At 46.5% G+C, this 13993-nt stretch overlaps 1 protein-coding gene across 4 annotated transcripts in view; it reads right to left on the reverse strand.

Annotated features, from left to right (window-relative positions):
- Positions 1 to 512: 512 nt before the first annotated feature.
- The window catches only part of cntn1b (contactin 1b), an 836554-nt gene continuing 823073 nt past the window's right edge, over positions 513 to 13993 (reverse strand). For all 4 annotated transcript variants that reach the window (XM_041216323.1, XM_041216321.1, XM_041216322.1 and 1 more), the window contains one exon: positions 513 to 783. In XM_041216323.1, the coding sequence (XP_041072257.1) occupies positions 701 to 783 (83 nt within the window). In that variant the 3' untranslated portion in view covers positions 513 to 700. The remainder of the gene's footprint in view (positions 784 to 13993) is intronic.

Raw genomic sequence — 13993 nt, forward strand, 5'->3', positions numbered from 1 at the left:
TAATGTCAAACACCTAGAGTGTGCACTTCTCTAAAGGAAAATCTGGTCTGATATCCATAAAATTGCAAATAAAAGTTGTTTTTTATTTGTTATGACTGTTTCTCTGAAAAGAATGTTCTTATTCATGGGAGAATGGCTGCGGTCAACTTTGAGGAACAGTGCTGCATACAGACACATGGTATATGACAAGGTTAACCTTGCACTCACTTTTATACAACCAATGCATTCATTGTCTAGTACACTTAACTGTTTTTTGTTAAATGTTAGAGCACCTATGTGTGGTGATTTAAATTCTTTCCCTCAAACTCTAAGCTATGGTATTTTGTCACTGGTAACTTGCACCATTAGATCAAATCATGCAACTGCCCTAGATCAGTGTAAGTGTTTATATAAGGCATATTGGAACAAGTCAAAAGAATTCCTTTGATTCACTTCCAATGTTATGTTTACTTGGTACTTTATGGGGGTAGGGTTTGGGGGGGAGGGGAGGGAGGGTGGGTAGAGAGGGGGAAGGGGAAGTTCCTTGATGCCTTCTGTCTTCTTGAAGTATACAATAAGTCTTTCAAATTCATATTATATTTGGCTTTTGATGGTACCAGGGATGTCTGCAGCGAGCAAAGATCCTTACAGGCTTGAGACGATCCAGTCACCTCATGGAGAGCTCTTTATTGATGTGAAGAAAAGATAACATCGGCTACAATCACAGCTCCAGGCAACTGATGGCACCAAGGATCAAGCCAAAACTAAGCAACATGTAGGAGATCTGCACAGTGACTCCTGAACCTGGAGGTTAAAGAATATGAAGAAAAGTAGTTTAATATACTTAGAAAAAAATTACATTTCAAAGATAATGCATTTCAGTTACTAATACCTATCTATATTGTAAAGACTTTGCACTTCCTGTCAATCACACTTAATGACGTCACACACTATCTGATTCAAAGATCCGTGTTCCACCAAAGAATAAGATATAAAGTAATTTGGAATGTTTAGACAATTTCTCCAGCTTCAGAACAAACCTGATCCACAATGTCTCCGGCTTCTTAATTGAGCTGTGTATGAACTAACCCAGATATAGAATTGAAAAGCAGAGAGGTCATATTGAACTTCAAGTTCTCTGTGATGTACAATTTGATTTGATTGTCAGGCAGGCTCCAAAGCTCACTGTGCTAACAGTACTGCTTTCAGAGAACAGACAAGCGTCATACTCCTGGGTTAGAGCGCTCAGACTATCAGCTTCAAAAAATGTATAATGCTAATGCTACCGAGTTGAGTGAACACACAGCGTTTACACTCCAAATTCAGAGAACGAACCCCCTTCACACTCCAGAATCCAGAGAATGCACCACCTTCTGGAATGCAAAGAATGCATCACTTTCACACTCCTGAATGCAGGGAATGCACAGCATTCACACTCCTGAATGCAGGGAATGCACATCATTCACACTATGGAATGCAGAGAATGCACCACATTCACACTCCTGAATGCAGGGAATGCACATCATTCACACTATGGAATGCAGAGAATGCACTGTATTCACAATCCGGAATGCAGAGAATGCACCACATTCACACTCCTGAATGCAGGGAATGCACATCATTCACACTACGGAATGCAGAGAATGCACCGTATTCATACTCCGGAATGCAGAGAATGCAACACATTCACACTCCTGAATGCAGGAAATGCACAGCATTCACACCACGGAATGCAGAGAATGCACCACATTCACACTCCTGAATGCAGGGAATGCACATCATTCACACTACGGAATGCAGAGAATGCACCGTATTCACACTCCGGAATGCAGAGAATGCACCACATTCACACTCCTGAATGCAGAGAATGCACCGTATTCACAATCCGGAATGCAGAGAATGCACCACATTCACACTCCTGAATGCAGGGAATGCACATCATTCACACTACGGAATGCAGAGAATGCACCGTATTCACACTCCGGAATGCAGAGAATGCAACACATTCACACTCCTGAATGCAGGAAATGCACAGCATTCACACCATGGAATGCAGAGAATGCACCACATTCACACTCCTGAATGCAGGGAATGCGCATCATTCACACTACGGAATGCAGAGAATGCACCATATTCACATTCCGGAATGCAGAGAATGCACCACATTCACACTCTGGAATTCAAAGAAAGCAACACATTTACACTCAGGAATGCGGAGAATGCACCACATTTACATTCCGGAATGCAGGGAATGCATCACATTCACAGTCTGGAATAGAGAAAGCACCTCATTTACATTCTGGAATGCAGAGGATGCAATTTATTCACACTCTGGAATGCAGAGGATGCACCTTATTCACACTCTGGAATGCAGAGGATGCACCTTATTCACACTCTAGAATGCAGAGGATGCACCCCATTCACATTCCAGAATTCAAAAAATGTAGTAAGCGATGAGACCATCAAATATTTCAAATGAAGATGAGAATTTTAAAATGAGGGGATTGGTGGATCACGAGCCAATGTAAGTCAATGAGCACAGGAGTATTGGGTTGATGGAACTTGCCACAAGTTAGGATATATGCAGTCGGGTTTTGTATCAGCACAAGTTCATTGATGGTGAAAGATGACCAGGGAAAAATTGGCGTAGTCAGTTAAATCTGGCAAATAACATATAAATGTAATACATGTTTGGTAGGACTCAGCAGATGTTAAGTTTCAACAGCATGTCCCTTTTTCCGTCAATATTCAAGTTCTGTACTACCAAGCAACTATTAAGTGCTTTTGTCATTCTGGTGAATTGGTGATGTACCCATTCCAAGACCAACCAAAACATTTCCACAAGACTTTATACAGGTGATTAAGGTTTGTTGTTAGGTCAATGGAAGAAGAAATTGATTTCACTCACTTTGCAAATATTAAAAACTTGGAATTTACTTTGTTGGGATTGAACGGGATAGCATTACTGTTACAATGCAATTATTATCACCTTATAGTGAAATCCATTGCTCTATTCATAAGGTCAAATGGAATATGCCCCATGTATTAATGGAAGGCAGCAAACTGAAGCGATAGGGCACTCAGATGGCAACAGTTTTTCATGTTTGGGCACTCTGACACAACCTGTGCAAAGTACATTGTTGTCTCACTTATGAATGACATCACCAGACCAGGCTCTTAACCTTCCTAATTCAGAAGAAAAAAGATTTACAAACAATTTTTTAAGTCCTGAAGACAATGCCCCTTTAAGCCATCTGCACTTTTGTTTTTTTTTAACAGTAGAGCTTTTCCCAGTTCAGTCATTGGAAACTGTCAAACTAAAGATCACTGTTCTTTCGTGCAAAGTATAGAGTAACAGTCTCGGCTCAGGTGCTCATTAGGGAAAAACAGAGAATGCAGGACATTCTAGACAAAGCCTTTGAATAAGAATTGAGGGCACAGCTACCTTAAGTCAAACAGCTCATGGCAGCTGAATCCCAAACTGCGGCTTCCCCTGTTTTCTCAAATCATCAGTCTGTAACGCTGAATCAGCTAAAACAGTCTCTGCACCCAAGAGAAGCAGTTAGATGCTGTTATTTAGGGCAGGTAGGTGGTGGGGAACAATAGGCTTATATGGAAGGACGAGCTAGATGGATCAAATAGTGTCTTTTGTTTGTGCCATGTAAAGGAAACAAAAATGCAGGAAAAAAAGACCCATGTTTAGATCCATTCCAATTTGCTGCTGTGGTTTTGTTCTAAAGGAGTGTATTGACTGCAAGTGGTTGGAGTGTCGGCAGCTCTCTTCATAAAAAAGACTTAATCCCACCAATTGCTGTCAGGTCTACCTGTGGCTCGGTGGGTAATATTCTTGTCTCTGAGTCAGAAGGTTGTGGTTCAAACCCCAATCCAGAGACTTGACCACCTAATCTAGTCTGACAGTGCAATGGGGAAGAGCTTCTGATGAGATGGTCAACCAAGGACCTGTCATCTTTCTTGGTTATACAAGATCCTGTGGCATGAGTTGAAGAAGAGCAGGGGAGAATTACCTGGTGTCCTGGCCAAAATATATCCCATACTACTGCAAAAACACAGACTATGTGGTCAGTTATCCCATTACTGCTCGTGAGATCTTGCAGTATGCAGACTGGCTGCCTCTTTTCCAGCATAACAACGATGAATATACTTCAAAGAAGTATTTGCTGAGACTGTCTGATATAGAAAAATGTAACCATATGTAACCATAAATTCTTGCTTTTTGCTTTTCAGACAGCACAAGGATAGATTCCCTCCCTTTTATCAATGGGAACTATGGAGCTCTGGGGCTTGACGGCAGCACGAAAAAATAAATAGGCGTGGGACACTGCTGAAATTCGACAGGGCCCTAAAGATGGTCATGGGATTCGCAATGTGCTACTAACCATTTCTTCTGATGCAGGCAGCATACCAACTTAATGCTGCCTTCTCAGTTACAGGGATTGCAGCATCAGCACACTGTTGACTGGTTGCATGCCTGAGCAGGGCATTTTTTGTTATATTCGTTCATGGGATGTGGGCGTTGCTGGCTAGGTCAGCGTTTATTGCCCATCCCTAATTGCCCTTGATCAGAGGGCATTTAAGAGTCAACCACATTTAGGCCAGACCAGGTAAGGATGGCAGACTTCCTTCCTTAAAGGACATTAGCGAACCAAAAGATGATCGGCAATAGTTTCATGGTCATCATCAGATTTTTAATTCTAGATTTTTGTTGAATTCAAATTTCACCATCTGCAATGATGGGATTCAAATCCAGGTCCCCAGAGCATTACCCTGGGTCTCTGGAATACTAGTCCAGTGACAATACCATTATGTAACTGCCTCCCCACAAGCATCAGCACACTGTCGACTGGCTGCAGGCCTGAGCAGGGGATGCAAAATCATGACAGGCTAACATGAGTTCCAGCTAGCCTGCACTACTCAATGCAAGTCTACACCTCTTAAATAGGATGTGCATTTTGACTGGATCAGGTGCTGGAAGTCTTTCTAGAATCGAGCAGATGGGAAAATCATAAGAATGCCACAGCAGGACAGAGAATGTACTCCACTGCTCTCCGATGCAGCGCTGGAGGCCTTGGTAGACGAGGTGGACAGGGAAAGAGTTGTCATCTATCCATATGGGTGCCCCCCCCCCGCCCCCGATAGGCACCGCACAGGCAGTGCGAGCTGCCACGGCCAATGCCAACAATGTAGTACTGAGGACCTGCTTGCAGTGCCGCAAGAAGTTCAATCTGAGCCACACAAGCAGTCAAGATCAGTGAATGTAGCTTCAAATGCCTTATCTCACTAACTTCAACACTAGCCTCATACTCTGCTCAACGCACCCCCATCACGAATCTTTCAACAGCATCCATCAATCAGGTCTTATATCTAACATTCATAGCTTCATCTCAGCTTCACTTAGCACTGCTGCAAGCCTCAGACCCATATTCTCACAGCTTGCACACACTGCCAGCTAAATCCATGTGAGAGTCGGATCACTCAAACACACTGCAGCACACTCACTGACACACTTCCCTCTCTCTTCCAGGACAAGACGGTGCGCAAGTGCAGTCATGAGTCAGAGGCCGGGATTTTCCGCAACTGATCGGGATGGGCGTGTTCGGTGGCGAGATTGGAAAATCTCGCGAGAAGGCCCTAGGCGACATAAATCGGGAAGTGATTGTTCCTTCCCCCTGTCAAGGGCAGGCCACATTTCCCGCCGTCGGATGTCAAGGACTTAATTTGGATGCCTTTGCATATCATTATTGTGGCTAGACATCGGAATCAACCCCCAAGTCAAACTTAAATCCCACGTCAACGTGATTTTAGAACAGCGTGATTTACAACTGCCTTTAAAAGGTGTGCATCTGGCAACCTGAACTTCAAGGGGAACTCAGGGGTGAGTGCACACAACTTAGTGCAGCACCTGCGAGGATCCCAATGCAAAGAAGCAGCTCCGTGGACTCAGGACGGGTCACAGGTAAGTGTCAGCGGCTTCTCCATGGCTGGTCTGTGGTACTGGAGAAAAGCAAAGCTCGGGGCAAGGGCTTCAGTGCTGGAGAGAAGGGACTTCAGAGTTAGGGCAACGGTGCTGGAGAGAAGGGAAAGAAGGGAACCTTGGGGCTAGGGCAACAGTGCAAGGGGGTGAGGGGTCATGGCAGCACAGCCTGAAGGCTGCACACTAACACATGCTGGGGAGGGAGTGGGGGAAGAAAACATTCTGGCAAATAGAAAGGCATGTTAAAGATGAGCACTCATCCGCAGCTGAGAATGTCTAGCTTGAGCTCAATTAACATGCTTGGAGTCAGGCTAGTCAAGCAATTGTGCCCACTCAAGCAGCCCTAATTCCTGAGAGTGCCAATGATTGCTCCTGTGCTTTTAAACCCCCAATAGACTTCAAAATCAAATGAGTGCTATGGTTTGCAAAACCATTGGGCGACTGGACAAGCTTGAGGATCCCCTTGGGAAAGTTGGCCATTGAACACTGACGGAGGAAGGGCTATTAATCCCTTGCATTATGCTTAAGTTGACATTGAAAAGTCATCCTCATGGTCCAAGCAAACCCCAAAGCCCCTGAATGCAGGTTAGGACAATGCCTGCACCTGAGATGAAAGCTCAGGATGCAGTCGAGTGACTGAAGCTATCGCCAATCGGTCATGTGGTGTGGGGCGCTGGTGGATGAGGTTTTGGTGAAGCATCATGTGCACTAAACACTGGTCACCCATGTGGTTGCCAGGACTCCCCGGCATGCACAAAGAGACCTTGAGAGGCACAGACAATGACTTGACCAAGAATGACTCTTAGGAGACAATTGCTGATCCTTGCGTCTCTCTCTTTGATACTGCAGTGAGGAGACCATCAGGAAGATGGAGCCTGGTGATCTCGCTGTCTGCCTCACTGCTTATAGTCAGGAGAGAAGACGGGGAAGAATGCGACAAGGCACATGCCTCACCAAAGGGAGGAGCAGAACCCTCAAAACCAAGTGGTGGCAGGGCCTCCTCTGCACACAGAGGATGAACCCTAGAGAGCTGTCATTTGTAGGTACCTCACCAGACCCAGGGTCTATAGATGGTGCTTGTGCCACCTGCAGTGTCGCCGACAACTGTGCATGTCAAGGGAACTGGTCCCTCACATTTGCCACCTTCTGCAGAATTTGGTGCCACAGGAACTTGGAGGGCATCCACTGCCAGTGGCAGTGAAGGTGACCGCGCACTCAATTTCCACGGCAGTCGCTTCTTCCAGGGCTCCACTGGGGACCTGTGCGGAATCTCACAACCCTCTAATCACAAATGTATCCAGGAAGTCATGGATGCCATTTTTGCCAAGGCACACAACTTTGTCAAATGTGACCGAGATCAGTTGAGCTAGGAAGCAAGGGTGCTGGGATTTTCTGAGATTTCCAGATTCCTACAGGTGCAGGGTGCCATTGACTGCAGTCATGTGGCTCTTAAATTTCCCTGGCAACAAGCAGTCCAGTGTGTGAACTGCAAAGGCTTCCACTCTCTCAATGGTCAACTGGTCTGTGACCATAACACATAGATCATGATACCCCAGAAGCATCCATGACGCATACATCCTCAGTAGGTCTCAGATCCCTGACGTTTTCCATGGACAAGATGGGATGCAAGGTTGGCTCCTCGGTGACAAGGGCTATCCGCAGAGGGCATGGCTGATGACACCTGTGCGGTGATCTCATACTACTGCTGAAAGGAGGTACAACGAGGCTCATACCGCCACCTGGAGTTTGGAGGAACACACCATAAGGGTCCTGAAAATGAGGTTCCGGTGCCCCGGCAGATCTGGTGGAGCACTCCAGAACACTCAGATGGTGTCACGCATCACTGTGGCTTGCTGCGTGCTAGAACCTGGTGATGCTAAGGGGGGAAGGGTCCTGGATGGTAGATGGAAGGAGATGGAAGAGCTGCACATCTCCTCCAATGAGGAGGAAGTCAAAGGGGATGAGGGTGATGAGGTCTTGGAAGGGGAGGGTGCAGGCGATGAGGCCTCTGTACTGGCCAGATGGGGACGGCGAGATTGTGGGGCCCTCATTGCCGCAAGATTCCAGGAGGAGGATGACGAGATACAGTGAGGACACTCCTGAGATCTTAACATTGCACCTGGGAATGTTTGACACCTGTCTGGCTGAGGGCAGCGCACTTACACTCTGTGAAGAGGCTTATATCATTGAGACATTGCTGAGAAACAGCAGCCATATGGAATTTAAAACAACATGATCCTTTGGCAGTCTTCACCACCTGTTCCCTTCAGCACCACACCTTCACCTGTCAGGAATGGTGTCGAGATGGTGGGGGGGGAGTCCCGCCTCTAAGATGCTGAGGGCACACAGAGAACATCACGGAACCCAGTGACACTTGGGTACGAGATTCTTACAGCAAACACAAGCCACATCGAGGTGCAGACATCACTGATCTGGAGAGTGACTTTGAAGCCAGACAATCACTGCACAGGGGAGAGGCCCTGTACTGTGACACGCCTTCATTTTGTGCAGGAACCAAGGTTTCACATCTGATTGACATGAACACTGCTCTTCAGAACAAGGAGCCATAGACAAGGAAGCATTCTTGGAGGGAGTGTACTTACAATGGACAACATTACGTACAAGTAATTAATATCCATGCCCACGTTGTGTTACTACATCATCTTGACCTTTCTAAACCTGCCACTACGTCTTGAAGCATCCCCAACATCCACAGTGGAGGTGGAGGCAGTCGGCTGACTGTTGCCTGTGACAACCTTGGCTAGTGTCCTCTAAAGGGCCAAGGCCTGGAGCCCCTGCCTGCTTTCGGGATCCTGCTGTGTGACAGTGCCACCCTCATTGACCTGCTGAGCTGGAGCTGCTGGGGTCACAGGAAGAGGGGATTCAGATGGGCTGCTCACTTCTGGAATCACGTGGGTGGATGGCCCTGGTGTGTGCGCACCTGCTGATTCTCCTCCCTAAGGGTGCCCGTGGGTCCCTAGCTGACTCCATGAGAGGAAGAGGCAGATGGAGTGAGCTCAAGATGCCCCACACCCCCCTCACCTTGCTTTGATACTGATGGATACCAACAAGTGCCTCAGTGATGGAGAGCAGCTCCTACAGCAGTACAGGACCAATGGCCTGGACCAAGGTCTCCACAGTGGTTGCCACCCTGCCAGTGTTGACCTTGGTGCATTGGTGGTATCACCTCGGTCTGAAGACAGGCGTATTCCTCCATTGTGCCTTGCAATTTGAGGAGTTTAGCGGACATCCCTTTCCAATGTTCCCAAGCTTGTCTTTGCAGCTCCAGCAACTGAGGTATGATCAAGTCCAGAGGCTCCTTATCTGACTTGGACTCAGCAGGTTCCAGGCCTCCGGTAATCCTCTGATTGCCTGCTGTAGATCAGACAGTGCAATGTGCTCACCAGATTGTGACCCTGAGACTAGTGTAGAACTAGGTTTCACCGAGATGTGTGTCTCTGCACTGGTGGAGGGTGTGGGTGAGCGCTGTGACGGGTCTTCAATGTTGGTGTCTGTGGATTCCTCTTCTGTAATACCCTAGGGGCTGAAGTAGGAGACCTGGCTCTTGGACCCGCTCGGGTGATTCTTAGATGTGCCTGCAAAAGAAAGGAGATAATTAGTTAATGGCAATGGCCTGTGAAACAGGAGACATCACTCCCAGCATGGTTGTATGATGGATATTGCACTGCTGGACCTTCACTTGGATGAGCGCCACCGATCTCACCGTCAGCACACCAACAGTCCAGATCCTCACTGACCAGCTGACCTGCTCGATTTTCAAAGTCTGTCAGGACCTTGATGTCGGGCATTCCTCCACCAGTCCGCGACCTCTCCTTTTTGTTGTGTGCCAGCTTGTTCTTCATGAAGACAGATGGAGAGTGTAAGCAGAATGCCTGCCAGGCCAGGTGAGAAAGATGCCTAGAATGTGCGGGTGGTGAATGGTGCCCTGGATGAGGACACAATCCGCATGGCAGATAGATGAAGGTGTGTGTGGAAGGATGAGTGGTGATGTCCCTTGAACCGGCAGGGAGTGTGATGCCTGTGGATATGTGATGGGTTTGCGAGCGTGTGAGTTGAGAGTGATGAGAAGAGTAACTTACTCTGGCCGAACGGAGGAGATCATTCATCCTTTTTCGGCACTGGGTGGCTGCCCTCTTTTGGAGGGCGTTGGTGTTGACCACTGCTGCCACCGCCTTCCATACTGGATTGGTGACCTTACTTGCTGGTCGTCACCCAGAGCAGAGGTACTGGACATCACGATGTACCCCCACAGCAACCAGTAGGTGCACGAGGGAAGCGCTGCTAAATCTGGGGCAGCATGTTTCTTAGTTTTGGCAGCCATCAGTTCCCAGCAACTTCCTATCCCTTGGAGTGTGCGAGCACTGTGCAGGGGCACCCTTTAGAGATGGTGCCCGGATTACTGAAGCTTCGAGGTGATGTCGGAGCGGGCAAATCCAAGGCTGCCCCACCAGTGATTCAATGCAAAACCCGTGCCTCTGATTTTATTTAACAATGTTCCACAAGATACGGGGTGAAATTCCACCATTGCCGTCGGTAGGTCAAGCGCAAGTTTCCCTGCCCGATATCGGTTTGTGCCAAATTCCGGGAAAATCCCAGCCAGAGCGTCAATGGATAGCCCTTGTTGCCCAGTATCCACCCTCTGGTTTGTCGTGCTGGCTCAAATGTTGATGCGAACAGCGCTGTGGCTGTACTTACATCACATGGACAGCAACGGTTCAAGAAGGTGGCTCAACATCACCTTTTCAAGGGCAATTAGTGATGGGCAACATATGCTGGCCTAGCCAGTGACACCCACATCCCATGAAAGAAAAAAAGTACAGTGAATTGATGCAGAATAAATGGAATCACAAATGCTGCCAGGATATGGAGCACTGCCCTGCACAATGGACACACCCCAGCTGGACACTGAGGAAGTGGCACTCTTGGTGGTTGCAGTATTTTTCCCAATTTACATATGGGTGCTCGCAAAGCAATGTGTGCACTCAATGATACCTGCACCATTGGGAAGGTCACCATCCCCAGTGAAGCCATGTGCTCACTCTGCCTGTTTGTCTCTGCAAAGAGAGAATACAATGTATTTAGATCTCTCTGAGAGAGCTATAGAGCATCAGTTACCTTCCCTGTCCATCTACAGACAGCAAACTGTGAGATGTTAAAGATTTCACCTGTACCTGGCAGGGACGATCCTGACGCAAATAAATTCATTGCGATGGTCACCTTTACAGCCACCAGCAGCATTGCCCTTGCCCTGCTCTGAGGCTGCAGATGTGCCTGAACCAGGTGACAAATTTAAGTGAGTACCTGCTTCAGTGAAACAGAGAAAACAGAGATGTCACCAAGACTGTTCCTTGCTGAAGCTGATGCAGGAAAACATGCTCCTAGAAGACCCTTGGGCGGATTTGGCTTCCTGCTAAGTGCTTTTCTCCCCCTAGTCCCTTTCTGAACAGCTTGCCCTACTCTTTGTCATCTCTTGCTCATTCTCCCTGTTATTCTGCAGGCCAAGAGGGATGAAATCTACAGCTCTCAAAACGGAAAGAAAATGGCAAGTACAGATTCCTTGAAGTGAGAACAAAGACCTTCAGCATGTGCCACACCAGCCCCTGCAGATTTCACCAAATGTGAGTGGCATTTTAAACACTTACATTAAATCAGCAATAGTCAGCATAAATCACTAAGCAACTAATCTGAAAGTGGTTAAAGATCCCTTTAAATAGCACTATTTAGGGAGGGGAATGGGCATCCTTTCTACTGCTGAATTTCCGTGAAGCTGTGCAAAGTTATGAAAGGTTTTAGCTGGACCATTTGGGTTAAAAATGGCCGCACTGGGCTCAAATCAGCATTCCACACTGATTAATGTAACAATCTGTCTGCTGTGCATATTTCTGGTGCATGTTCCCAGCACCTGTAGTGGTAAAACTATGGACATAACACAACCAAGTTTCACACCAACAGAATTAACAATTGGAAGTAGGCAATTTGGCTTAAGCATTTATCGTCCATGCAAGCAAATAATTCTAATCAAATGTGCCGACCTTTACCACATCCCTTGTTTCCCTGTGGCCACATTTTCCAATGTACAGGATTATTGGACTGCATGACACAAGGGCAGAATTTTAAGTTCCCTTGCCGGCGGTTTTGTAGATGGGTGGGTGGGGGAGGGGCGTAAAAGTCTTCGGATGATCTCCGCAATGGGCTCCCGCCTGCACCAACCTCTCTGCAATTTTAAGGTGGGACGGGCCAGGCCTAGGCTACACAACCAATCGCAGCTGCTCCACCATTCTATACGATCATGGCTGATCTTTGGTTTCAACTCCACTTTCCTGTCTGCTTCCCGTATCCCTTGATTCTTTGAGAGACCAAGAATCTGTTAATCTCAGTCTTAAATATATTCAGTGATGGAGCACCCACAATCTTCTGGGGTAGAGAATTCCAAAGATTCACAACTCTTTGAGTGAAGAAACTTGTCTTCATCTCAGTCTTAAATGATCATCTCCTAATCCTGAGACTATACCCCCATGTTTTAGACTTCCCAGCCAGAGGAAACAACAGTATCCACCCTATCAAGCTGCATCAGCATCTCATGTGTTAAATGAGGTCATCTCCCATTCTTCTAAACTCCAGGGAATATAAGCCCATTCTTGGAGTACTTTTTTGGTACGGTAGCGGAGGGACACACTGTTCAAGTGACAGATGATATGATGAGGCCAAACTTAGATTTGCCAGGAAGCATAAGCTAGATGGGCCTCTTTTACCTGTGCTTGTCTTTATGAATTTCCTGTTGAGTTTTAGAAGAAGGTCCTTTCACATTTTGGGGCTTTGGTCTCTCAGGCCGACTTTACACATCTTTGGAAGAATTTACGTGCTTTTCCCAAAACAATGGAAGGGAGGGGTCTTATTCTGAATGCTGTGGATTTCTTCCCTTTTCAAACCTCTCTGCTTTAGGTTCATGCCTGTCAATGGCAGCATGATACTCATTCGGTTGGATCAGTGAGAGTTTGTTGGACTGATGAAGTGTCCTTGGAGGTTATGCGCTGGGTTCGATAGGATATTGAGTTCATCCTGTTAGGAAGGGCATTTCCCATGAATACTGCCATTGTTTCTCTCTCAAATACACATCACTGTTAACTTGTATTTCTTTTGGCAAGCGACAGATTAGAAGAACAAGGACAGCATTGAGAACATTCTAACTTGCTTCTCACAGTTTAATGTGTAAATGACTACAGTTTCACAAAGAAACCTGGAAAAAAAGGTAATGAATTCCCCACAGATCTGATGTTTTTCAGAATTTAAAATCAATCTTGATGGAAATTTTATTTTGCTGTACAAGTCCCATAAACTCTGCTTGGTGAAGGATGCCATTGCTGAATGATGGAAACTCTTCATGCCTGGCACCTAGTGTCAGTGTTGAACATTCACAGATCAGGTAAAGCAATGGTAAGAAGTTCGATAAGAAAAGCACTGTGGGTACTGGAAGTCTGAATTAAAATTAGAAAATGCTGCAAAAGCTTAGCAGGTCAAGCAGCATCTGTGGAGAGGGAAGAAACAGAGTTTCAGGTCAGTGACCCTTCATCAGAGCTGGAAAAACTGGAATAGCAAGTGAAAGCGGGGGGAGGGGAGGGTGGAAAAAGGTATAAAAGGTATTAAGTAGAACACAGGAGAGATTACATGACAAAAGGGTTCATGGTGCAAGGCCGAAGGAAGTGGTATTGGGACAAGTAAAGAAACAAAAGATGTGTCCAGAAGTGGTGTGAATGGCAGGCTGAAGAACAGCTGCTGTCTGAAAGCCAAAAAAAGGGAAAGAAAGAAGTACCAAAATCAGCAAAGAAAAAGGAAATAAAATGAGAGCAGGGGGCCTATAATCTGAAATTGCTGAAGGCTGCAAAGTGCCAAGTGAAAGATGAGGTGCTGATCCTCAAGCTTGTTTGAGCTTTATTGGAATACTGCAGGAGGCCAAGGACAGAAAGGTCAGAGTGGGATCAAGATGGAGAGTTAAAATGATAA

Source organism: Carcharodon carcharias, chromosome 21 (assembly GCF_017639515.1).
Source record: "Carcharodon carcharias isolate sCarCar2 chromosome 21, sCarCar2.pri, whole genome shotgun sequence".
NCBI classification, from domain to species: Eukaryota; Metazoa; Chordata; class Chondrichthyes; order Lamniformes; family Lamnidae; genus Carcharodon; species Carcharodon carcharias.